A 25763-nucleotide genomic window follows, 5' to 3' on the forward strand; every position below is an offset into this window, starting at 1 on the left:
CTATCCAGAGTTAGAGGGATGCAGAAGACGACTGGAATCAAAAAACTAAAAGCATTGATTTACTTTGAACCGAGTGATGCTGGGAGAATCTTTATATCAAGCTCAGTTTCCAAAGTGAGAAGGAACAAATTGATGCGTTAAGAGAGTGGTCAGACTCCATGAAAGAAAAAGAAAGATGCGCAAAGGAAAACAGTCATTATACGAGGTCAGGTGATCAAAATGGGCAGAATACCTGATTGGAGTCTACTTTAGAAAACATTTAACACTTGCTAAATAGAATGAATGAGGGTTTTATTTGGCAAATATTTTTTTTTGGTTATGAGTCAGCTAATCCAGTGAAACAGTCAAATAACCTGATAATAACTTGTGGGAAAGACAGTCCTTTCCATATTGTATTATCTGCTATTCTTTTCTGAATAATGACAAAATAAGAGAACAACATCATCGACTTATATGAAGAAAAACGAAAAGTCTGAACCGGTAACGAGATGAAGAGAAGGTGAAAAACAAGAGTCCTTGCTAAAGTCTTCAGGTAACAGATTCACCGAGGGACAAGATCTCAGTTTACATTCTTCTTTTTTCATAAAACATTTCTATTTGTACTTACAGACACTTCAGTTGAAACGCCCAAAACCTGGTTTATATCGCTGGAGAGGGGTTCCATTTGGTGTAAAAACTAAATGCAACAGACACACTCAAACTTCCAGTGAAGAGCTGAACACATCAGACCTGAGTGTCCAGGTTTTTCAATTGAATCATTTCCTAATATTTAAATATGGGCAGTGGATTTTCTTTTACCGATTTTCTGAAATTAAGTAAAAATGTGCGCTACATTTGGAAAGCTAACCTGGCTACTGAGAGAAGACTAAAGGCTGAACATTGTCGGCAAATTGGTATGGGAATTCAATAAAATCACTCATAGGCACTGAAACGTTTTTTAAATAAAGAGCAAAACATGTAACAAATGTATCAGATATAATTCTGACAAAAAACATCAAATCAGCGTATGATATAATGACAAGTCCTCGTCGGTATTCCCACTCCAAACAGAACCAGCTCCAGGGCTGCTCTCCCAGCTGAGGACGAATATAACAGAGCAGCAGGTAAATGTTGACTTTCCTACAGCCAGCTTTGCAAAGAAACTAGCATTCAGTTCGTATTTGGCTGAGTTTTGTCCGGGCTTCAGAACTGCACCGCGCTGGCCGGGATGTCAAACATGGACGGGTCGAACTGCTGGCCCCTGAACGGAGAGCCTTCAGCGTCCCAGCCCTTCTTCAGCATGTCATGCACCTTCTGTGGAGACACATTGAGGGAGATGTGTGAAATACAGTATGCACCATTCGGGCTATCAAAACCCACAGCGCCATCTAGGGGTAAGTCAGCTCGATGTGCAAATGCTGAGCGTAAAAAACACATTGATGCTGATTCAGACAGCGAGGACATTTCTATCAGTGATTTCATATCATCATGTGTCGCTTTCACTACTGTACAAGTCGTGAGTGTTTCTTATTTTCCAAAAAAACAACAACAGAGTGAAACATCTTCATTCTAGTAGACGAAAATCATGTTGATTTTAAGAGTTTTAATCTCCAGTTTAACTTGAATTTAAATCATATTCATAATTTAGACACAAAAACCTAATATTTGTGAATGAATGACCAGGACCTTCGGCATTAGTTCCGGCTTGTGAAAAATGATGTGGAATGAGGAATGGTATAATTACCATAACATACTCAATGAGAGATACTCAATTTGAAATATAATTGTGTCCCGACAGAAAAAGCAGCATTTGTTATGTAAGGATTTTGAATTGTTAAAATATATTATTGGATCTCAGTGTGAGAGGAGCATGCAAGCGTCCCTTACAGGGGGGATTCATTTGAGGCGTCAACACAAAATACTGCTTTTAAATCAAATCAATGTGGCGCAGTGGTTTAGTCTGCTGATCATCAGATCAGGGGACAGGTTCAATCCCACCTTGTATCCAGCCTAAATTGCTCCTGAGGCTATTGTCCACAGTATTCAATGTATTACATGTCTGATATATGTAATGTACAGCAATTTGAGCACTTGGAAAAGCGCTAAAATAAATACATATACATATACATATATGTCTGAATTAATTTGTATGGAAAACCACCTGTTTCTGAATAAACAATACAAATATTCCCCTCAGAATTATAGTGAAGTATAAGTATAAAGCAGCAACAAGTTCGTCCAAACTGTTTAAGTACATTTCAAGAGTAGATGTGCTGTTTCCATGGCTTAAATCGCTGTATTGAGTTGGGTCTTTACCGTTTCGTGACTCTGTGGTTTTCCCTGCAGCTTCTGATGGTAGTCGAAGGAGAGTCGGTCCAGAACGGCGTGTTCCTCTTCATCAACCGTTGCCATGGAGCGCTCGCGGTTGATTTGGTTTATATCAATTTCTGCTTCTCCTTTCAGCACTGCGCTCCACCAAACCTCTGATGTCTTAATGAGGGACAGCTGGAGGTCCAAAACAATGTGGTCAATGAAATGATGTTCATTTAAAAGATACAAATCTGTAAACATGTATGAGTGTTTACTCACGACCACACAGTTTCCAGGCTCCAGACACCACAGAGAGTTTTCAGTGTTGATCTTGTGAGTGAACTCTCCCTCCATCAGTGTTTTTTCTTCGGCACCCTCGATCACAGACACCTGCATGCTGCTGGCCAGCAGAATAACTCTGACCTGACGACGCACAGCATGTTAAACTCACAGCTGAAATCAGTAGAATGATAATTGAGGAATCCCTGGTATGTCAGGAGGTAGAAAACACTGTTTACCTGTTTGCCTTTTAAAACCGTCTTTGGCACAAAGACGCGGATCTCCACGTCGGTGTAGTCCTGAGACCAGCTGTAGTTTTCCCTCACAGCCCCGTTGTAGGTGTCGGGGTCGGCCTGCAGCTTGTCCCGACTCCTGAAACACAAAATACACACAGACAACAATCATTTAATAACCCATGATATGTCAAATATCTTGTGCTCCTCCCCTGTCATTTATTTGACATGCATAAACACCCACTGGAATTCAATTAAGATTATTATCAGATTATTCTATACTGCAGCTGGGCAATTATGACTCAATGTGTTTGAAAAACGATTCTATCAGATATAAGCATACAACCTGGATTTTGGTATGTGGGTTCGTTAAGTCTAGGCCGCATTGTGCCACACAAACCTTTTAGACGATGCGTCTCATACTAGGGGTGCAACAACTAATCGACTTAATCGATTCAAATCGATTACCAAATTAGTTGCCAACTAATTCAGTCGTCGATTCGTTGGTGAGGTCATCACGTGTGTTTTACGCGCCGTTAAGCTCCAACGTTATTGGTCTTTTTATCGGTACTGGAGACATTTAAAAAAATATGTCATGTATTATTGCTACAAAAACATTATCTCGCAGTCTTAGTGTCGCCAACTTGTTTCTAATATGCAAAAAGACAAACAAATGCGTCTATGATATATTTTCCATCTTTCCAATCCAGAAGAGAGATCTCTCTCTCCCCCGTCTGTGTGCGAGGGGGCGGGGCAGTTTACACACACGCAGCTGCTACATGCAGCAACACACTGCGGAGATGGCGGAGAGAACGCGCTCCGAGGTGTTGTTAAACTTTACCCGTCTCGATGTGGAGAATGCTCGTTACCAAAAGTGCAATGAGAGTTTAGCATGTAAGGGCGGTAACACGAGCAATTTGTCTAAACATTTAGCAAAAGTGCTCCACATCCAGACGGAGGAATGCACCGGGTTCCACTGTCTTTCTAGCAGCTCTGCAGCTCCATCCACGAGTAACGTTTCCACGTCAGGTGTTATGTATGCTAGCAGCAACACACAGAGTTAACTACATTATACAAACACGGGTTAATGATTAACTGAGTTATTTAGTTTGTTAAAGTTTCAGCTATTCTGTTTAAAGTTCTGTCATCAGATTATTTAATACGATTTGTTAAAACACTGTTGTTTCTTTTGATGTGAAATATTATCTATTTACTTTAAATAAAAAGCAATGTTAGTTTTGTTCAAAATGTGTTTATATATTTAATAATATATGCATTTTTTAATCAAGTATTCATCTTTATTGTCTTCATTGTTAGTTTCCACATGCCTAAAACAACCTCAAGCTACATCTAAAAGTTGATGGCGTTTGAGAAATTGTGCAAGGCATAATAGTCCGAATAGTCGATTAATCGTTTCATTAATCGATAGATTAATCGATTATCAAATTAGTCGTTTGTTGCAGCCCTATCTCATACTCAAACGCTGTGGTAGAAAGTCGACTTACTATAAGAAAGACCTGGTTCTGAAAAAAGTCTGATTGTGGGGTCACCCTTTGGCATTAGTCAATTACAACTGTTGAGTTTTAAATCTGATGTGGGCGTTGGAAACTGATGGCCTCGGGTCCGTTCCAGTCTGGGTCAGTTTCTGTAGACAGTCGGCAGATACAATCATAAAGGTGTCCCATCTTTAAACTTAGAGCTCATGAAGATAATACTGACAGCACAGTGTGCATGTACAGAGATGTACTAATATGACATTTGTCAAATGACTGAATAGAAGCTTTTAAGGATAAAGAAGCTCACCCTTCTGCTGAGGTTGTGCTGGCTGCAGCTGCCTGGTCTCCCTGAGCTGGCTGGCTGGGACCTGAGCTGCTGCTGTGGGGCTGGGGGCTCACAGTCGCTGCTGAGGTTGTGCTGGCTGCAGCTGCCTGGTCTCCCTGAGCTGGCTGGCTGGGACCTGAGCTGCCGCTGTGGGGCTGGGGGCTCACAGTCGCTGCTGAGGAGGAGGCAGCAGCTGGAACATCAGCAGCAGCATCTGAAGGGGAGCTCTCTGTCTGTGCCTCCTCTGAGCTCTGCTCCACGGTCTCCTCTGCCACCTCCAGCTCTTGAAGTGCTGGAGGAACACATCGACTCCGCTCTCTCCTCTGCACCTCGCTCAGCTGCCTCTCTCTGTCCTGATCTGCCATCTTCTCAAAATTCTTAAACGTCTGAAGAGGAAATGAAAGATTATTACAGGTCAAGGCATGAATTTCACTAGTTTTTACAACTTGATTCAGATAGGAGGAACTAAACAGCTGGCTTTTGTCTCATTGAAGCACAATAGCTTTATCTAAACCTGAGATTTAAATCTATTGTTAATTAGTTTCTCCAGGCTAAAACTATAATGCAGTCTATTACAACAGTCCTGCAAATAAATACTCTCTTAAATACAGTTGTAATGGTCCGTTTTTGGTGTTTCTGTTATTTAGCCTACCCTCATTGATTTACATGGGATGGGCAAAACAATAAAAACACCTCTCAATGTATCTGTCAATTTCACAATCCTCAAACCAACACATCCTGTAAGAGAAAAGCAGACTATAGAAATGTATTTAGTATACCAGTGATCGAACTTAATGATTTGTTTGTGTTGGTTGCAAGGGGTTTAAGAGTTAAATTGCCATTTTGCCATGACACTGAAAACACCAGTTTGTTGACTAACTTCACCTTGAGCACCATCTTCTCCGCCACGCCGGGAGGGAAGCCCATCTTATCGTTTGGACCTGCCAACAGGCGATAATAGTCCGTCTTGCGGTACAGAAACCCAAAATAGACCTGGAGAAAGTCCTGAATGTTTCCAACGTGCTGCAAGATCCCGAGCAGAGCGTTGTCGTACATCTCTGTCATCTGCAGAGGCGACGCCATCGCTGCTTTCACTGTATAACCGTGTTCACTGACTTTAAAGATATGTAAAACAGCGAGTTATAACCTAGTTGTAAACTTCTTGTGTCCACAAATATGAGTTTATGAATAAGTAAGACTCGCCTCTTAACGCCTGGTTCTCTTTCCAGAACAATAATAACACTTCCGGTTAAGTATTTTCAAAATAAGTGCACCATCTCCACAAACACGTACAATTTGACCCATTTAATTACACAAAGCCCAGAAACGTAAATATAAAGATATATAAGTGTCCTGTGTATGCTTTACATCACTAATGATGATTACAAATAAAAAAATTCAAACCAAAAGGTTGTCCAAATGGTTTATTTTGTCTCTATCCGGTTAGTACAGCTCAACAGTCGTCCGCTGGAAACAGCTGCCTAACTGTCGGATAAACAGTTCCACTGTACAGGCATAGTTTACCGGAAAAATAGCAAATTTGCCATTTAACCATTACTTATAATCAGTGCAATGTTGCAATTTTATTTCAATATTCAAGCTATAACAGAATATTAAGAGTAACAGTAATACTCCTTAGCTCTCTGGGGTCCCAACATTGTTTATGTTAATCAAAAAACATGGCGGCGGCGTCCTTGAGCACACGGAGCGCGAAGCTGCTGGTAAGTAAACTAATATTTATCTGTTTTTAAATACTTATTTATGTTGACATTATAACATATTGGTTTGCTATGCTGTATTCAGCTGTACAGTTTGAGAGGGGGTTCATTAAAAGCTAACAGTTAAAGACAAGTACCAGCCGCTTACAGCTTCCTGTGTGTCATCTCGTCAAAGCGTTTGATAAGGATATCCTTACTCTTTAACATCTATAAGATCTATTTATGTATTTACTGTGTCACATATTCAGTCTGCATTGTAATTATCCAGATTATTCTTAATGTTTTAACACATCTATGGTGGACAAACGACGTATACATTCACATAACTGTATTCGTACAGTGTACTCTATTAGATGATGCTTTTAGATTAATCTTCCTGCTGCATTCATGTGTATTTTACATATTGTAGTGGCAATTTCTTATGTTACCTTATATGCTAAAACCAAATGCTTCTAAAAGCATTGTCTAACACTACTGTACCATTTATTGATATCTGTTTTCTCTACTCTAATGAGGGTTATTATTCTCAAGCGCTTCAAGGTCACAGAGCTGATTTGACAGACTATGTTGAAACTACTCCTCTTCACACAAAGTTTTAACTTCCATATTCTAATAACCGTTACACTTTATATAGCTCATGGACACAGGTGTCTAATAGCGATATGAGACATCCGTGTGAAAGCAGATTTCTGAGGCGTTCCGTCATGCTACACAAAACTCTGTCTGCCCGCCCTATCCTGTATAGCTTTGCTATTCTGTGACTATTGCGCACACTCCTGCAGACTATCCTATACACTGTGAGACCTGTGCCTTTGAAGCTTCAAATAAATAACCAACAAGACAATGCTGTTTGCTTTCACCAGTTTATTATTGATTACTCTCATTGTACATCTTTACAGTATTGACGAGTTTAAAAATATCCACGACAATATTCATGCTGTAGATGTTTTAGGATATGCTTAAACTACTTAGTATTCTGTTGGTTGGATGTAGTGGAGTGAAAAGTCCAATATCTCCCTTGTAGAGATGTAGTCGAGTAGAATAATAACATAACATGGAAATACACGAGTAGATCAAACTTACTTACATACACTACTTAACCACAGTAGCTACTTGAGTAATGTTACTTTTTAAATTCTACAACCGGGCTTAACCAAGGGTGGATATGAGTTAGGGTAAACTGGGATATGGAACTGAATTTCATAATTTCACAATCCCAATTTATACTCTTGGGTAAGCCCATTAAAGCCTTCCGTTCTCAGCACTTGTTGCAGAAATCTGATGTTTTTTCTCTCATGGTGTTTCCTCTGCAGAGCGCCTTGGCCAGGTCTGGCTCATTATGCAGCCCGTCTGGAAGCAGAGCCCTCCACGTCACCGCGGTGTGCTGCAAGGTGAACACTGAGCTCCAGACATCATCAAGTTAACAAGCTGACGTCTGTTCAACATGTGTTTTTTACTGACTCTTTCCCTTTTCTTTTATCTTATAAGAATCATGCAGCTAGGGTCCGAGTGGGGAAAGGAGACAAACCTGTGACATATGACCAGGCACTACCCCCTCATTACATCGGCCACCGCAAAGGATGGCTGTCGCAGCACACCAGTACGTATGACCACAATTTTTAAAGAGCAATTTAACAGCTTGGATCTGGTGTTTCTCTCACTCCAGACTGACCAAAATGACTATCTTATTCATTTTTTCAATTATTAAAATCAAGATTTTGATCCAGAATTTATCCACGATACCTTAATTGATTAACTTTGGATTTAGTGCTGCTATCTCAATACTACTCTCCTTGCCGCTACTACCAGGTAACCTGAAAGGAGAGGGGGGTGCAGCTGAGAGGACCATAGAGGACGTCTTCATCCGGCGCTTCATGTTCGGGACCTTCCACGCCTGCCTGGCAAATGAAATTGTGATCAAAAGGCGCGGCAACCTGCTGACAGTGTGCGCTTTAATGCTACAGAAATTACCACCAATGAAGTTGTACTTCCTAATAGGCTATACAGAGACACTGCTGTCACACTTGTACAAATGCCCCGTGAAGTTAGAGATTCAGACCCTGGAGGATAAACCTGTGTACAAGTACATCTGATGGATATGTGACATGCTAAAGCTGCATTATTTTCTTGTAGATATAACAACGACTGGATTCTGTTATTGTATAAAATTGTGACTTTGTTCTGGTTTCCTTTTATCTTTTCTCAGTGTATCTAAACTTGACTTATCAATTTTCATTGGATTTCAGTTTCAGGGTATTTGTGACTCCGGATTAAAATAAAAATATATTTGAAAAACTCATCTGCAATGTCTCTCTCTAGAAATCCTGACTCAGTTACTTAAAGCTGCCATCCTGGTTAAAAGTTCAGGTTGCATGTTATGCATGTTCTATATTAATTTCCTCCACGTAGGATTCAAAAGCAATTGGCCCTCCCTTTTTAGCAGTTATTAGGATATATAAATGTGTTTTTTAATGGTTTATTACACTATAATGTAGTTGCAGGCAGATACAAAGCTGCTGTACAAACTTAGTAGATGAAAATGTAGGTAAACAAACAGTAATAATTTAAAATGTCTTATGAGATTTTATAATTAGTGACACTTAACATGTCCTCAAAGATGATTAGAACTACATTATAGTTCAATATGTATTTATTTAATATTTCAGTGCTTATAAATGCTAAATTGTACTTTATTAGCTGTGTGAGACCTCTTTGAAATATCCACATAACAAGTTCATTTAAATGTTTCTTTTGATTTAATCACATTGCAAATACATTCACATTTAAGGCACGTGAGCCTCGTCAGTGCAAACACAAGGCACACAGGATCAAAGCGTTCATTTCATATGGTACCAGGTACAATTTCCCCTTTCTCATAATTACAAAATCCTCAACATATCTCAAAAGTATCACAGCCCTTTTTCCATCTTTCTGTTTAAAAAGGCTCAATAATTTTTTTACTAATAACACAGTGTAAAATATTGTAATAAACAAACATCATGATTGAAAAACTAAAATGGTGTTAAGTCTTTAAATCTGAGGCACAAATAGGAGAAATAATCCAACACATCACGATGTCCAATTAAAAAAGCCTTTGTGTCAGAACTCAAGTACTGCTGAATAGATATAAAAGTACGAGTTACAAATATTCAGAAAAGAGCTTTACCGTGCATAGGTAATATTGCAAAGACTTAAAAAATTAAGATAAAGCCAGCAGCAAAAGGACTGGAAACAGCAAGCCTGGCTCTGTGCAAAGGTAACCAAATAAATGTAGCATGACCATTCAAGTTTAAAATTGTTTGTTTAATTTATACACAAACTGACTTGTCAAAACGACAAATAGTAGTTTTATTGTTTGTTTTTTCAGTTGGTCTATTTCCTTCCAAGCAAAATTCAGGGACTCAAGAAACAGTCCCGCATTCCTTGATAAAGTTGCAATTTATTATTTCTACCCAGTTTCTATCTGAAATAACCAAACAATATGACATTTTGATTGGTGAGCTATAGAGCTGCAGCTAGGTGGATTTTGTTTACCTTTGAACAGCACCAGACTAGTTGTTTCCCCTATTTCCAAATGTCTTTATTGTGCTAAGTGAGTTTACCATATGCTTTTTATGGACAGACGGACATATGAGTGGCATCAATCTTCTCATTTCCCACTCCTAACATATCAAACTATTCCCTTAGATTAATTCCCTTGATTGAATACATGACATCCACAGTGTACAAGTGAATATTTGGTTATGTGTCATTTGAACAAACATTTTAGTTTGGCATTTGAACCTTGAATAATGGTAAAAATCATTAAAAAAGCGTTTTATTCAGTTCATACGTAGAGATGCAGAACAAGAAGGACTGACTGACTGACTGTAGATCAGCACTATATGAACTGGGTAAGGAGTTATCTTAAAATAACATATAGTAAACTTAATGCGAGATGTATGAGCACAGCTCGAGAAAACGGACGGAACATTTTCATAGCACACATTTTGGCATGCCATTGTAAGAGAAACACCGGTGTTAGGAATACATTTAAAAAGGAAACATTTGGGAAATATGCTAATTTGCTTTATTGTGGAGGGTCTGTACAAAAAAACCCTTGTAGTTGTGCAAGCACTATTTATATTACTTTAAGGACAATTTCTTCCTTCTTCCCAACCAAGAAATAGGCACTGGCACTTCGGTCTTAGAAAGATGTTCTAAGTATTGAGCTTTAGAGGTAACGCTAGATCCAGGCTAGCTGTTTCCCAGCCTTTATGCAAAACTAAGCTTACCACCTGCTGACTGTAGCTTTATTATTTATCTAGCCCATGACTTCAAAGGATATTCAGAATATAACTCTGCAAGAAAGCTAATTTCCCAAAAAACATTTCCTTTAACAATAGCTTTTTTCTATTCAATTGTCCCAGTAAACCATGGCAGAGTGACAGTGCACAATACCAGGACCCTGAAACTGAAGCAGCTAAATAGAATCCAGCCATCCTTCCTTCTTATTATCAACACCAGTGCTTTTCCTACGGAGACATGTCACAACACAAGAAACATGGTCATTAAAAAGCCCAATCCAGCTATCATACTTGTGGTATAATTTGGTCAGATAAACGAACCCGTCTTCCACTGAGGGCATGAAGCAGCTTTGACAGAGCGCTGACTCTGCTTTACTTGACGTCCCGGCAGCTGTTTCCCTGACAGGACTGGAGCTTTATGAGCCGCTGGTTCATCGCCTGCAGGACGGCCGGGTCCACCGACTTCAAGATGTTCTCCAGCTGGTGGGGGTCTGACGTCAGGTTGTACACTTCTACAAATGACTGGGGACACACAGAGGAACAAGAAAGAGATATTCAGATCCTTTTTAATGAAAGTACAACAACCACACTGGGCAAATACTTAATTTCCTGCATTCAAACCTTGAATAAGTAAAAGTATGTAGCGAAATTTATTTTTAGGATGAAAAGTAAAAGCTGTCTTAAAGCAGCATACTATTAGATATGATGTCTGGATTAATATAAATGCTGCATTAAAGTGTATGTTGCATTTTACTGCTGTAGGAGCTAAAGGCTAGCTCATTTAAACTCCTTGATATTATGTTCTGTCGCTTAATCTCCAGCAATTCATACTATTTTATAAGATCCTCATATGATTTCTGGCAATGCTCCCTTTTTAGAACTTGTCATGAGATCGGAAAAAAAGGAAGTTTTTTTTATCTTTATGACGATGCATTTTCCAGCTTATGCATAAGGGTTATATATATATATATAGTTTATTTAGTTTAAGAAGTAGAAGATAAAGAAACCCTTCCTCTTTCAGTTTATCACAAACTTTAAAAATCAACACATCTGGAGATAGATTTTAACGGGACAGGAAGGGGATACAAAAAAAATGATAATTCAAATGAACTAAGGCTGTCAATTTTTCTTTCTAAAAAAAAAGTGTAAAGCAGCAGAAAATGAAAATACTCAAATAAAGAACCTCAAATGGTTATTAAGAACATTCATTGAGTGAATGTCCACCACTGTCTGAATGTGTGTCACAGTCTCACGTTACCTCACTGTCTGCGAACTCGCAGTACTGCAGGTCGTGTTCCTTGTCGAGGGTCCTGACACAGGCGTAGGTGTTGTTGTAGGCGTCTTCACACACGCAGTCCGGGAAACATTGCTGAGGAAAATCAAGTGATGAGTCATCGCTGCAGCTTATAATTACTGTCATTATTGTTTTTGGAAGCTGAAACCATACACACTCCTGCCAACTGCAGAGGGTAGTCATGCAAACTTCTGATATGCAAACATGTGATTTAAACCCAACTTTATTTAGCAAAACAACTGCATAGCTGTTCAGGAACTTTCAGTCATATCACACATGCCTCCCCTGCAGGTGTTTGAGGTTACATTTCCTTTCCTCTGAGCATTTTCAGATCATGAGATGTGTCCGAAAGCTCCAGAAATGCTACTGAATAAACCTTGTGTGAAGATAATCATGCATTTCTGCTGGAAAAAGGACTTTAACAATTAACCAACAATTTGCGTATTGATATCCTATAATTATTCGTTAAACGTTAGACTTTTCTTGCTGTATATACTCACAGAAAGTCCAGGGCCCAGTTTAGGACAATCAGGGTCAGCTTTTTCATGTCCCTCTCCGGTGTATTCAACAAGGAAAAAGGGGCGTGCAGTGCCATTACGCAGCGTTGGGGCCTAACAGGCAGAGAATTATTAGGGGATGTTATTTAAGTTTGAGAAACAAATGACAATTAGAAAAACATTTAAAGAAGAAGCTGACCATCTGAGAGAGGAACGACTGCCCATCCACATTCAGAGTTGTCAGGTTGACACCAGATATGTCCAGAATGGTGGGAGCCAGGTCAATATTCAGCACTAGAGGCTGAAAGAGCCATAAAGAAATGATTAAAAGACAAACTAATACTATGGATTAGCAGATGCAAAGAAAAACATGCGTGTAAATGTGTGTCAGACCTGCAGTGTCTGGTTGGGTTTTATGCCAGGACCGCGGACCATGAGTGGGACCCGGATGTCAAATTCATACAGCTGCCTCTTGTCAATGGGCAAAGAGAACTGACCTGTGAACAGTGGAGATTACTGTGAGGCAGCACACAGACAGGAAGTACAGAGTATATACAGTGGGGCAAAAAAGTATTTAGTCAGCCACCAATTGTGCAAGTTCTCCCACTTAAAAAGATGAGAGGCCTGTAATTTTCATCCTAGGTACACTTCAACTATGAGAGACAAAATGAGAAAAAAAAAAAAATCCAGAAAATCACAAATTATGGTGGAAAATAAGTATTTGGTCAATAACAAAAGTTCATCTCAATACTTTGTTATATACCCTTTGTTGGCAATGACAGAGGTCAAACGTTTTCTGTAAGTCTTCACAAGGTTTTCACACACTGTTGCTGGTATTTTGGCCCATTCCTCCATGCAGATCTCCTCTAGAGCAGTGATGTTTTGGGGCTGTCGCTGGGCAACACAAACTTTCAACTCCCTCCAAAGATTCTCTATGGGGTTGAGATCTGGAGACTGGCTAGGCCACTCCAGGACCTTGAAATGCTTCTTACAAAGCCACTCCTTCGTTGCCCGAGCGGTGTGTTTGGGATCATTGTCATGCTGAAAGACCCAGCCACGTTTCATCTTCAATGCCCTTGCTGATGGAAGGAGGTTGTCACTCAAAATGTCACGATACATGGCCCCATTCATTCTTTCCTTTACACGGATCAGCCCCAAAGCATGATGTTTCCACCCCCATGTTTCACAGTAGGTATGGTGTTCTTTGGATGCAACTCAGCATTCTTTCTCCCCCAAACACGTCTAGTTGAGTTTTTACCAAAAAGTTCTATTTTGGTTTCATCTGACCATATGGCATTCTCCCAATCCTCTTCTGGATCATCTAAATGCTCTCTAGCAAACTTCAGACGGCCTGGACATGTACTGGCTTAAGCAGGGGGGCACGTCTGGCACTGCAGGATTTGAGACCCTGGCGGCGTAGTGTGTTACTGATGGTAGCCTTTGTTACTTTGGTCCCAGCTCTCTGCAGGTCATTGACTAGGTCCCCCCGTGTGGTTCTGGGATTTTTGCTCACCGTTCTTGTGATCATTTTGACCCCACAGGGTGAGATCTTGCGTGGAGCCCCAGATCGAGGGAGGTTATCAGTGGTCTTGTATGTCTTCCATTTTCTAATAATTGCTCCCACAGTTGATTTCTTCACACCAAGCTGCTTACCTATTGCAGATTCAGTCTTCCCAGCCTGGTACAGGTCTACCATTTTGTTTCTGGTGTCCTTTGACAGCTCTTTGGTCTTGGCCATAGTGGAGTTTGGAGTGTGACTGTTTGAGGTTGTGGACAGGTGTCTTTTATACTGATAACGAGTTCAAACAGGTGCCATTAATACAGTTAACGAGTGGAGGACAGAGGAGGCTCTTAAAGAAGAAGTTACAGGTCTGTGAGAGCCAGAAATCTTGTTTGTTTGTATGTGACCAAATACTTATTTTACCGAGGAATTTACCAATTAATTCATTAAAAATCCTACAATGTGATTTCCTGGATTCTTTCCCCCCATTCTGTCTCTCATAGTTGAAGTGTACCTAGGATGAAAATTACAGGCCTCTCTCATCTTTTTAAGTGGGAGAACTTGCACAATTGGTGGCTGACTAAATACTTGTTTGCCCCACTGTATGTATCCGAGTACCAGAGGAGGGGCTCTCACCTGTGTGGTATCCGTTATCAGAGGTGTAGATGATGTAGGTGTTGTCCAGTTCCTTTATGCTTTCAAGTTTCTTCACCAGCAACTCCACCATGTCGTCCACAGATAACAGGGTCTGCCATCTGACGGAGAGATCATTATTTACATTGTTTAAAGTCTACAGTTCGGTAATGTGCTCTGATATAAAGGATAAATATTAAATATAGAATATGTGCACTGTGCAGTGAAATGTAGGGTGATATACAACGTTACGTAGGTTGATGTCCAGAAAATAATTACAAATTGAAATAAGAGTACAAATAAAATAAATATAAAGGACAACATCTCCATTATAATGTACATACTATGACGTGTTAATTCTTTATTTTTGAAATAACAACCTAAAAGTAATTTCCTTTTCATGTATTTTTCTTATTGAAAAGTTCAATTATATATGAATGGTTTTGCAGAACAACAATGTATGTCCCAATCCTTTTCTTTGATTCTAATCAGTGAAAAAACATTCTCAAATGTGAAAAATATTCTGGGAAAAACAAACTAAATAAAGACTTATAGTAAGGAAACTGTGACATCATAAATATTAATTTAAACACAACTTTCAGTCTGAATCAGATTTGTCTGGCAGTACCTCTTCCTATACGCATTATCCAGGAAGGTGAGGGAGGTTTTGGGCATGGGGCTGACAGGCTGACGCAGCAGCCAGTGTTTGTCCTGAAGCACAAAGAAACATATCGATTTGTAAATAACATTAAAAACTGTCATATATATCAACAAATATTTGATCATCTTGAACACACCTTCCCTGGTTTGTCAAAGCTCCCACCTCGAGGAGCTTTAACGTCGCTGAACTCCTTCTGGTACTGCGGGGCTGCCGTCCAGGGGGAGTGAGGCGCGGGGGGGGACAGCATCATGAAGAAGGGATGCTGAGGGCTCCTGTCATCCAGGAAGTGAAGCGACCGGTTCGTCTGGATCGAGGAGAAATAAGCAGGGACTGAATACACTACTTATTAAATACACATATGGAGATACTAACACGGAAACAGCCACTTAGTCTGTTATAACCTGGATCAAATATCGTGTAATAAACACTGTTAGTATATAAATTGGAAGAAAATAAACTGGAAGAGGTGAAAACCGGGAGGGTTGATGCTGCATCTGTGAGTCATTATAAGCACAGGATATGTAATAGAGCTGGTTAGAAGCTGCTAAACACATGTTATTAGATGTGAGGCACAGACTGTGATTTAAATACGGCCTTTCACTGCTGAAGAAAACTATAGTTGCTTATTGGACAAATGGAGGAGTCTCCACCGCCCTTAACCCCCCCTATCACCTTTGAGGATACTCTTCCTTCACCCCCCAGCTCTCTCTACTCTCCGTTCACCCTTCCACCCTTGCCCAGCCTCCTGGAGTTTGACCACATGAAGGAGATACAGAGGGTTAGCACCAATTCCTTCCTGGAGTTCAATGCATGAAGGCGATACGCAGGGTTGGCAGCATGTCCTTTACTCCCGCCCCTCAACGACGCCCACCACAATCACCGAAGCAGAGACGCGCACCATCTCCCCCGTCGTCATCACCGTGCCTACGTCAACCACCTCCCCCCCCCCTTCAAGACAGCATATGCGGTCTCCAATGCCTGATAAGAATGTGTGTGTACAAAACGCAGCAAACTCTAACTGATATGTGCTGGGTCCAGGCTCAAGGGCATATGGCACTCTCAACTCTTTCCAGGACAAGCCGGGGCGCTGCTTGCCAGTAGCTTTGCCGATATCTGTGTTGATAGGTAATAGATTGAAACAGGAAGCGCTCAAACGTTTGTGTGAGTTTATCAAATTTAGCAGTGATTCCATGTCAGCCACAGCTTGTCACAAAAAATCTGACAGATATTGTATTTAACAAACTTAAACTAGCTTTATTAAATGTCAGGTCTATGGCAGGAAAAACATTTTTAATCAATGATTTTATCACTGAGCACAATCTCGATTTTATGTTTTCAACGGAAACTTGGATTGAACAAAATAACAGTGCAGCTGTTCTTATCGAATCAACACCTCCCAACTTCAGTTTTATGAGTCAGGAAAGAATGCATAAGAAAGGAGATGGAGTTGCTATTTTGTTCAATGATTCCCTTCAATGCAGCAAGACATCTTATGGGAACTTTGCTTCTTTTGAATATGTTCAGCTGAAATGCTCATGACTTTACTGAACTGCTGTCTTTAGTGTGTATTGACTTTGACCGTCTACTAGTCATTGTTGGTGATTTTAACATCCATGTTGACAACCCCAGGACAGAGGGGCTAAAGAACTGTTTTGTGTTCTTGATAACTATGGACTGACTCAGCATGTGACGGAGCCCACGCACAATAAGGGGCACACTCTGGACTTAATTATCTCAAAGGGTCTGAATATATCTAACGTTGTGGTGACTGATGTTGCACTCTCTGATCATTCCTGTGTTTTCTTTGAGAGCTCTATTTCTGTTCACAAATTTTTTCAAAAAGAGGTAACCACAAAGCGATATTTAACTGAAAATACGAGGGAAATGTTTACTCAGAATTTTTCTTCCACACTTGCCACTGCTAACATCTCAGTAAATGAGCTAGTAGATCATTTTATTTCAAAAGTTAAAAATATAATAGATGCCATTGCTCCAACTAAGGTAAAGGAAGTGACTGGGAAGAAAATATCTCCATGGAGAAAGGCCATGACCGTGAGAACAGAGAAAAAAGAGAGTGTCGAAAAGCTGAACGCAGGTGGAGAAAAACAAATATCCAGGTTCATTTTGAAATCTATAAAGAGAGACTTGGCTTTTAGAATTTGGAATTGAAAAATGCACGACAATCGTTCTTCTCTGACATCATTGCCAAAAACAGAAACAACGCACGTGCCTTGTTTGCTACCGTTGACAGACTAACAAACCCCCCAGTGTCAGTAGCCTCTGAATTTCTATCCACCAGGGCCTGCAATGATTTTGCCTCCTTCATCACTGACAAGTGCCTCTGTATCAGGTACAGCAAATGTGTTGTCCCTGTGTCCACTTAAAATCAATTCAAACACCATGACACAATTCCATCAGATTAATGATAAAAACCTAGAGGATATTATTCAACTTCTAAAATCCTCCTCCTGCTGCCTTGATATTATTCTTACAGGATTTTTCCAAAATGTTTTTCATAGCATACTACTTCATATAGTAAACACATCTCTTCACTCAGGTGTTTTTCCACAGGCCCTAAAAACGACAGTCATTAAACCGCTCTTTCTAATCTAGATGCTTCAGTAATGAACAATTTACAGGCCCATATCAAACCTACCATTTCTAGGTAAAACCATTAAAAAAGTTGTTTTTCAACAGTTGAGTAACTTCTTGCATATAAATAACTGTTTGGATGTGTTCCAGTCAGGCTTTCGTCCAAACCACAGCACTGAGACTGCTCTTGTAAAGATCTTCAATGACATCCACTTAAACACAGACAGTGGCAGAACTTCAGTGTTAGTATTATTAGGTCTCAGTGCTGCGTTTGACACTGTTGACCGTAACATATTAGACCGACTGGAAAACTGGGTGGGACTTTCGGCAACAGTTCTTAATTGTATTGAATCCTACTTAAAGTGGACCCATCATGCTATATTTGAAAAATATATTGTAGGGCCATACCTATATAAAACATGTCTGACGTTTTCTTTTCAAAATACCAAACAGATCACCCATTGTAGCCATGCTATTTTGGGTCCTTAACTTGAACAAAATAATTAAGAGGAGGCGGAGCTAATGCCTGATCAGAATTCTACCGGAGATAAAGTTAAATTCGGTTGTGATAAAACGCCATCCTGTTTAAACCACGTCAAGGATTATTTCTGAAATAGTATGGAGCTCAAATGCTTTTTCTCTTGCAGGTTTATCACAAGGTGAGTTCAAAACACGTCAGGCATTGTTTATGATGGCAACTTTCTGTTGGTCCGCCGACATCGCCTCGGAAATCTGTATCCGCTCGTACACCCGTTTTTCAAAGATTTGGGTACAGAGGAAAAGAGAGAGGGTTTTATTTTCTGACGCTGTGTGAGTTCCCAGACGCACCAGGGACACATAATTATGTATAAAAGACACCACAAAGTGCATTTTGCATGATAGGTCCCCTTTAAAAGGACAGAAACAACTTTGTTTCTATAGGTAAATACACATCTGAGTTGACAAATATGACATGTGGGGTACCTCAAGGCTCAATCTTGGGGCCTCTTCTCTTTAACATCTACATGCTACCACTGGCTCAGATAATGAAAAACAACAAAATAAGTTACCATAGCTATGCAGATGACACCCAAATTTACATAACCATTTCCCAAGGAGACTATGCTCCAATTCAAACACTGAGTAAGTGCATAGAACAAATCAATGACTGGATGTGTCAGAACTTTCTCCAATTAAACAAAGATACAACTGAGGTAATGATTTTTGGAGCCAAGGTAGAACGTATAAAAGTTAGCGCTGAGCTTCAGTCTGCAATGTTCAAAAACAAAACAACAGATGAAGCCAGAAATCTAGGTGTAGTCATGGACTCTGACCTGAGTTTCAACAGTCACATTAAAACAGTTACTAAATCAGCCTACTATCACCTACAGTACAGAAAATATCTAGGATTAAAAGACTAATGTCACAGCAGGATATGGAAAAACTTGTCCATGCTTTTATCTTCAGTAGACTCGATTACTGTAATGGTGTCTTTACAGGTCAAATATATTAGAAAGCTGCTGATGATTTAGAACGCCGCTGATTCAGAAGTCCTCACTAACACTAAGAAAGTGGATCACATCACTCCTGTTCTCAAGTCTTTACACTGGCTTCCTGTGTGGCTTCCTGTGTGTCAAATAATTAAATTCAAAATACTATGACTGCTGCTGGTTTATAAAGCATTGAATGGTTTTGGCCCAAAATACATTTCTGACCTACTGCTAAATTATGAACCATCTCACTCTCACTGGTCAGCTTTCTGTCCCCAGAGTCAGAACTACACATGGAGAAGCAGCGTTCAGTTATTATGCTCCAAATATCTGGAACAAACTCCCAGAAACCTGCAGGTTGCACGCTGCAACTCTTACTACTTTTAAATCAAGGCTGAAGACTTTTCTTTTTGCCGCTGCTTTTAATTGATATATTCATATTTAAAACTGCACTGTAACTTTTATTATCTTTGTTTTTTAATGAGTGTTTTTAAATGTCATTTTATATCATTGCTTTTAAATTAGTATTTCTAGATATCATTTTATAATATGTTTCTTAATGCTCTTAATGTCTTTCATTTTTGTAAAGCACTTTGAATTGCCTTGTGTTGTAAGGTGCTATATAAATAAACTTGCCTTGCCTTATTAACTTAACTGACTTATAAAACTGTCACTGATTAGATGGTTGGTTTTCTTCATGATTTGGAGCCGATTTATTTATTTTTAGCTCATGATCAGGAATTGTATATAATAGTCTTTAAGTCGTGCTCAAATACCATACGAAACACGAAGATATTGATCAATTTCCTCTTCAGTGTAATTGGTTTATGCCAAAATTACCTCCCGTTTTCTTTTTCTTCTTCTTTTAGATACAGTATAAAATGGGACAACCAAAAACCTAATGCCACAAGACGCTTAGGAATATAAATGAGTCTTGCTTTCACCGAACAAACAAATCAATCTGTTGCCGAGAAGTCCCCAAACTTTATGGAAGTGTGATACTCAAAGGCGTACCATGAACTTAAGAACAAACAATAGAACAGCAAGTGAAGTACAGCTCCTCGTAAACTATATATAGAGCAGAATAGGTCAACAGCTGCAGAAAACTCATCTGTCACCTGATGTGGGTGACAAGCAGCAGCATGACACCACGAAACAAGACGACATGCATTTGAAGGAAAACAACCAAAGCCAAACATCTTCAATCAACCACTAAATACTTAAATGACGTTAAATACAACATTTTAAAAATGATATTAGCTTCTTTTTCTTGCAGTTTTAGTACACAATCTAGTTGTTGATGATTAACCTTCAACACTGCTGACTGGCAGACACTCTTTAGACACATGTTGTATTTATGAGACATCAGCTGATTCAGACAGTTTTTAGGTGAACACTCTTTTTTTCCTTCCTATAAGTCCTTACATAATTGTCCCTATAGATGTCTCAATGCATGACATAGTGCTGATCACAGACCGGGTTCATGCACAAGTCATTGCACTCAGTACTTACGATCAGGTCGGTGAAGTAGTCCTGTTCATAACTGTCTGCATGCTTTTCCTCTTTGCCGTTGACTGACAGTGTGTAGTTGTAGTACTGCGAGTTCCCCACCTGTAAACATATAGCAATGCATGTGACAACAGAAGTACTCGGACATACAGTAATAGAGTGTGGTTACGTACGCGCGCGTATGTGTGTGTGTGTCTGTGTGTGTGTCTGTGTGTGTGCGTGCATGCGTGCATGTGTGTGTGTGTGATACTCACCAATGCATGCCACTGGTCCCAGCCCGGTGGAACATGACCAACCTCTCCTTCGTCCTTTTTACCATACTGATGGCAGAAAAAAAAAACAGTTAAATAAGCCATAGACATTAGAAAGTGTGTAACAAGAGTTCAAAGCAACACTTTGGTAGAGCATGATGTGTGGCAAATGTTATCATCGTCAAGCATAATTATGTCCAAAAGTCATGATCTTTGTTTTGTTTAAGGCATGCGTTTTCTTAACTATCTTTTAAAATAAAAATGTCACACTCATGAACAAGTTCACATTTGAAAGGTAAGAAAAGTTGTATTATGCTGACTTTTTCTAAGGAATTGTATATTCTTTGTCTATGGATTACCCTGTCCAGTCCAGACTGAATTATATCAACCATTATGGGATTGCTAGCTATGAAATGTTGTACCGACACTCATATCCCCCTGAGGAAGAATTGTAATGACTTGGAGAACCATTCATTTGTATTTTTGAGCCACCATATGGTTCACTTTTCTGTTTTTGTATGGAATTTATCCAATACTTTTAATATTCAACATTAAACATGCTAAACATCTGCTTGGTAGCATTATTCCTATGGCTTTAGTCTGTGTAATTTGGTTAAAATTATCTTTTAAAAACGGGAAACATTTATATAACATGTTTATAACTTTTAAATATATTTGGGTCAAGTTTAAATACTTTTCAAGCAGTCAAGCTTTAGCACAGCTTCTTCTTGAATCATAAAACCACGATATATACTGAACACAGAACAGCTTATCAAGTTTACACGTGGTCAAACCTGGTTGAGATATTTCCCAGCGAAGAACGTCTGGTACTTCTGCTTGTTGAGGTAGACTGGGAAGGCCGTGGACTCGGGGCCTTTCTGCCACTGAATGCTGGAGCAGTTCCCTGACAGTGAGTTGTTCCTCACCTCGTGGTTGTGGGGGTACTGACCGGTCAGAATGCTGCTCCTGCTGGGGCAGCACAGCGGCGTGACGGTGAACTTCAGCAGAGAAGAAGGAAGCGAGAGCGGTGACGGAGGACGAAGAAGGAGAAGAAGTGGTGACAAAAGAGAAGCATGACCGGGGAGTGTTCAGTTTCCACATTTTAAAACATGTGAAATCAAAGGGGACTGAAAAAAGGATGCAGGCCGTTTAGTACAACATGTACTCCAAGTATGCAACGAAGAAAAAGTACTAAAATATAATGTAAAATATCCTGTGATATTTGACTGATATTAGAAAATAATTGTGATGCATTAATGTTAGAGCAGTATTTTAGTATTTCAGCTACTCAAGTTGGAGCTAGTTTTAGTACTTAACACATAACACATTTACTTTCCACCACTGGGTAAATGTAGAAGACGTACTCACAGCATTCACAAATGTTGCTCCTGCTTCTCCTATTAAGGCTTTAGTTTTCTTCATGGGGGTCTGCAGAACGGAAACAAATCAGATTCAGAATTAGACAAGTGACATGACTCCTCCTACTATTTCACAAGAGCATACATTTGATCTAAAAAGTAATACAGTTAGTTGGTGATCATTCTAATCGAGAAAAATGCCAATCACAGTTTCCCAGAACACAAAATGAATCATAAGAAAAAGAAAGGCGGCAAAATCCTCAAAAGTTAGCAGCTGGAATCAGAAAAGGTATTGTCATTTATACTTGAAAAAGCGACCCAAATCATAATTTAGCGATCGTTTCAGCCCCAATAGGCGTGATCTATACATTTTCAGCCATCGGAAAACTAAATGCAGTGTTTCCTGTGCATTCTCGCCAACGCTTTCAATGAAAGTAGCTAGCACTTGGAAAGTCCCTAAAAAGGCACAATATGATATCATCTTCAACATTATTAATTGGCCAAAAGCTAAGTGGTTGTGTCCGTTAATTGAAAACAATGCAAAAGAAGAGACCACATGGAGTTGGTAGAAGAACTGTGAACTGTGGTTCTGAGAAAAGGGATTAGGTTTTTGCACCTCTAGAAACGCTAGAGGTGGGAGGAGTTGAAAAGTGATCTATTGCCACTTTAAGAAGAGTAGCACAGAGCAGCTAGCATTGCTCTGGACTCTAGTCTACTCACTGTGCAACAGTGTGGGGGTGGCAGTGTTTCACCTTGTGAGTCTGCATGTGTTTCATCATGACCATCATGCTCCTCCGAAATCAAGTGCTACAACAGAAGCAGTTTTGACAGGAATGACTATGTCACAGAGTTAGTGTCAAAACCTTGCAAGATGCACTCATCAAACTCTACAGATGTCAAGTTGAGATTAAAATGAAAGCCAAGTTTGAAGATGGGAGTTGTTCGTACAAGGGCGCCACAAATAAAGGGGTAGGGGGGTAGAGGGAACTCCCCCCCCCCTCTCCTTTACAACCCTGGCCCCATTTTGGCATTGCTGCTGACCATCACAACATGGTCTCGAGTTACCTTTTAGTTTAGAATGTACTTGTACTTGCAAGTTTGTAGCTCTAGTCCCTGCTCTGTTTGGGGTGTTTATATTCTTCGTGTGTATCCAACAAGTTGTGTACTACCTTGCAATTGTTATCATTAATCGTATGTCTCTTAACTATGTTAATAATGGACTTTCAGGAGTCAAAAGAGCTTCCTGCATTACAGCTGACAGCACAGCAGATGAGAGGGCAGTAGACTTTCAACCAAGCTTCAAAGGACTGCATCTGAATTATACGAACAATTAGGCGATTAAAACACCATAAAGTATGATAATATGACTCCAAATTCAATGCTAGCTTACTATAAACTGTATTTATTGGTAGGAGCTTGCATCAAAAGTTACTATACCGTTTCTTTATGATCAATTTATGAAAACATGTGATTTTTTTAAGCGGGTCAACTCACCATCCCCCCCAGATGAACATCCTGATCGTCGGCGAGGATGAGGATGATGTTGCTCGGTTTGTCGGTCTGTGCAGAGCACCTGACGCAGCAGGTGAGCAGCACCGTGAGGAGGGTGGCCGCTGCAGGGAGTCCTCTCCGCCGGGGTCCTGTCGCTCCTGGTCCGCTCCTCAAAGCTGCCATTAGGCCACAGCAGCACCGAGCCTTGGCTACGCACACTCACACACGCCGGTGTTGAGCTGGAGCTCGGTTTCGTTTCCTGGTCAGGGGGAGGGTGTGTGTGTTGTTGGCTGAGTGTGTGCAGGCTGGCAGTTTGAGGAAGTGGAGTCGAGTTCTTGGTGGTCATATGATCACACTTAGAAGGGGAGGAGTTAAGACCGAGAACACATTGTCCAGCATGGAATGTATACTACTTATAAACTACAAACTTCCTTATTAACTTTTGCTTTTTACTAACTGAGACATGCTTTATTACTATCGGCACAATAATCCCATTTAATGACATACATAGATGTTTGTTGTATTTATTATTAATTATTATTTTGAATATCAAACATTGTATCATTTTAAAATCAAGTTCAAAATAATTGTTTTTAAAACGTTGTTAATCATAATAATATTATATTGCATTATATGATATTGTATTGTATCTTATATAGAAAACATATTTATTAAAATATTTCCAAATGTATTAAATTAAACTTTATTAAACTTAATTAAGTAAGCTCTTAATACAAATATACTAACTAATTCATTGTTATAGTATTACATTTTATTATATAAATATGTAATGTAGCATCTAAATGCACAATATAATATTGTGTATGCAATATTATATGTTGCTATGAAATGTTTTTTATTTTACTTTGCATTTCAGTTTGAAAATGATGTAATGGTGACCACACATAAATAACTTATATAATATAATCTAGTAGTAATAGTCTAATATCAATATTCAAGCCGATATAACAATCTGACACGTATATTTTATAGTCTATTGCTTTAGTTTTATTGTCAAGAAAATAAAACCTTATTTTACACAAAAGATGATCTGAAAGCAATTCAACAATAGATCTCCATGTGATTCCTCTTAACTTACCCCCTTGAAACCACCTGAGAGTTATTATAGATCAAACAGTTTATTTCAGGGTTTCACATAATTATATTCTTTTATTTTAAGAGTTTTAAAACAGAAAACTCTGTATACTATGTTTGTAGTCTGAAGATATTTAATTTGCATTGAATAGACTATGCAAATCCAATGTAGACACGGCATGCAGAAGAATTCATAATATTCCATTGACTCCTGGTTTCGAGAACACATGGATGCTTAAACATCCATACAACCCATTTTCTGTGTGGAGCACACATGTTCTTTTTAGGTCATTATCTCCCACAAAAAAAGACATATGCTGATCATAAGTATAAGCCTCGACATGTTATCAGTCAAATCTGTGAGCACTTCCCTTTACTGATATTGAGGGGGAGCTGTTAGTGGTAAATGACACTTAGATCTAAAGTCATGCATAGCATCTCTTTGAGGCTGTACAGTAATGCTTTGAAAGTGAGAATAAATGAAGCGTACATCATGTTTTGAACAATATTTTTTCCTACAGTCAGTACTGTCAACCTGGAGCTTTTCAAACAATGAACTATGCAAACCGCTGAAAGTGCTTTCTGCTGTTATTACTAGTGACTGGGATTAAAGTGGAAGAACCAGCTCTATTCACCAACTTTCAGCCACATTAAAGGATGGAAAGTACTATTTATAGTACACATTTTAGGTACTCATACTACTTCAGTATCAGTATCAGAGGCAAACAATGTATTTTTTAAATCACTTAATTTATTGGATTAAACAGAATAGAATAGGATTAATTC

At 39.3% G+C, this 25763-nt stretch overlaps 3 protein-coding genes across 3 annotated transcripts; 1 reads left to right on the forward strand and 2 right to left on the reverse strand.

The window, feature by feature from the left end:
• Positions 1-274: 274 nt before the first annotated feature.
• Positions 275-5864, reverse strand: nudcd3 (NudC domain containing 3). The gene is made up of 6 exons (XM_034095722.1): positions 5508-5864; positions 4605-5008; positions 2808-2940; positions 2569-2712; positions 2296-2484; positions 275-1293 (listed from the first exon to the last, which is right to left on the reverse strand). Exons 1-6 carry the CDS (start codon positions 5703-5705, stop codon positions 1183-1185), a joined length of 1179 nt encoding a protein of 392 aa, XP_033951613.1. The 5' UTR covers positions 5706-5864; the 3' UTR covers positions 275-1182.
• Positions 5865-6107: 243 nt separating this feature from the next.
• mrps24 (mitochondrial ribosomal protein S24) lies at positions 6108-8639 on the forward strand. The gene is made up of 4 exons (XM_034096051.1): positions 6108-6343; positions 7654-7731; positions 7829-7940; positions 8150-8639. The coding sequence occupies exons 1-4, from the start codon at positions 6302-6304 to the stop codon at positions 8431-8433; spliced, it is 516 nt and encodes a 171-aa protein (XP_033951942.1). The 5' UTR covers positions 6108-6301; the 3' UTR covers positions 8434-8639.
• A 438-nt stretch (positions 8640-9077) lies between these two features.
• On the reverse strand, positions 9078-24204 carry gnsb (glucosamine (N-acetyl)-6-sulfatase (Sanfilippo disease IIID), b). The gene is made up of 13 exons (XM_034095580.2): positions 23886-24204; positions 22402-22461; positions 21828-22031; positions 21037-21102; positions 20786-20884; positions 15349-15516; positions 15180-15262; positions 14555-14673; positions 12811-12914; positions 12617-12718; positions 12421-12531; positions 11885-11995; positions 9078-11148 (listed from the first exon to the last, which is right to left on the reverse strand). The coding sequence occupies exons 1-13, from the start codon at positions 24063-24065 to the stop codon at positions 10999-11001; spliced, it is 1557 nt and encodes a 518-aa protein (XP_033951471.1). The 5' UTR covers positions 24066-24204; the 3' UTR covers positions 9078-10998.
• Positions 24205-25763: the final 1559 nt, after the last annotated feature.

The sequence above is a fragment of the Pseudochaenichthys georgianus genome, chromosome 12 (genome assembly GCF_902827115.2).
Source record: "Pseudochaenichthys georgianus chromosome 12, fPseGeo1.2, whole genome shotgun sequence".
Lineage (NCBI taxonomy): Eukaryota > Metazoa > Chordata > Actinopteri > Perciformes > Channichthyidae > Pseudochaenichthys > Pseudochaenichthys georgianus.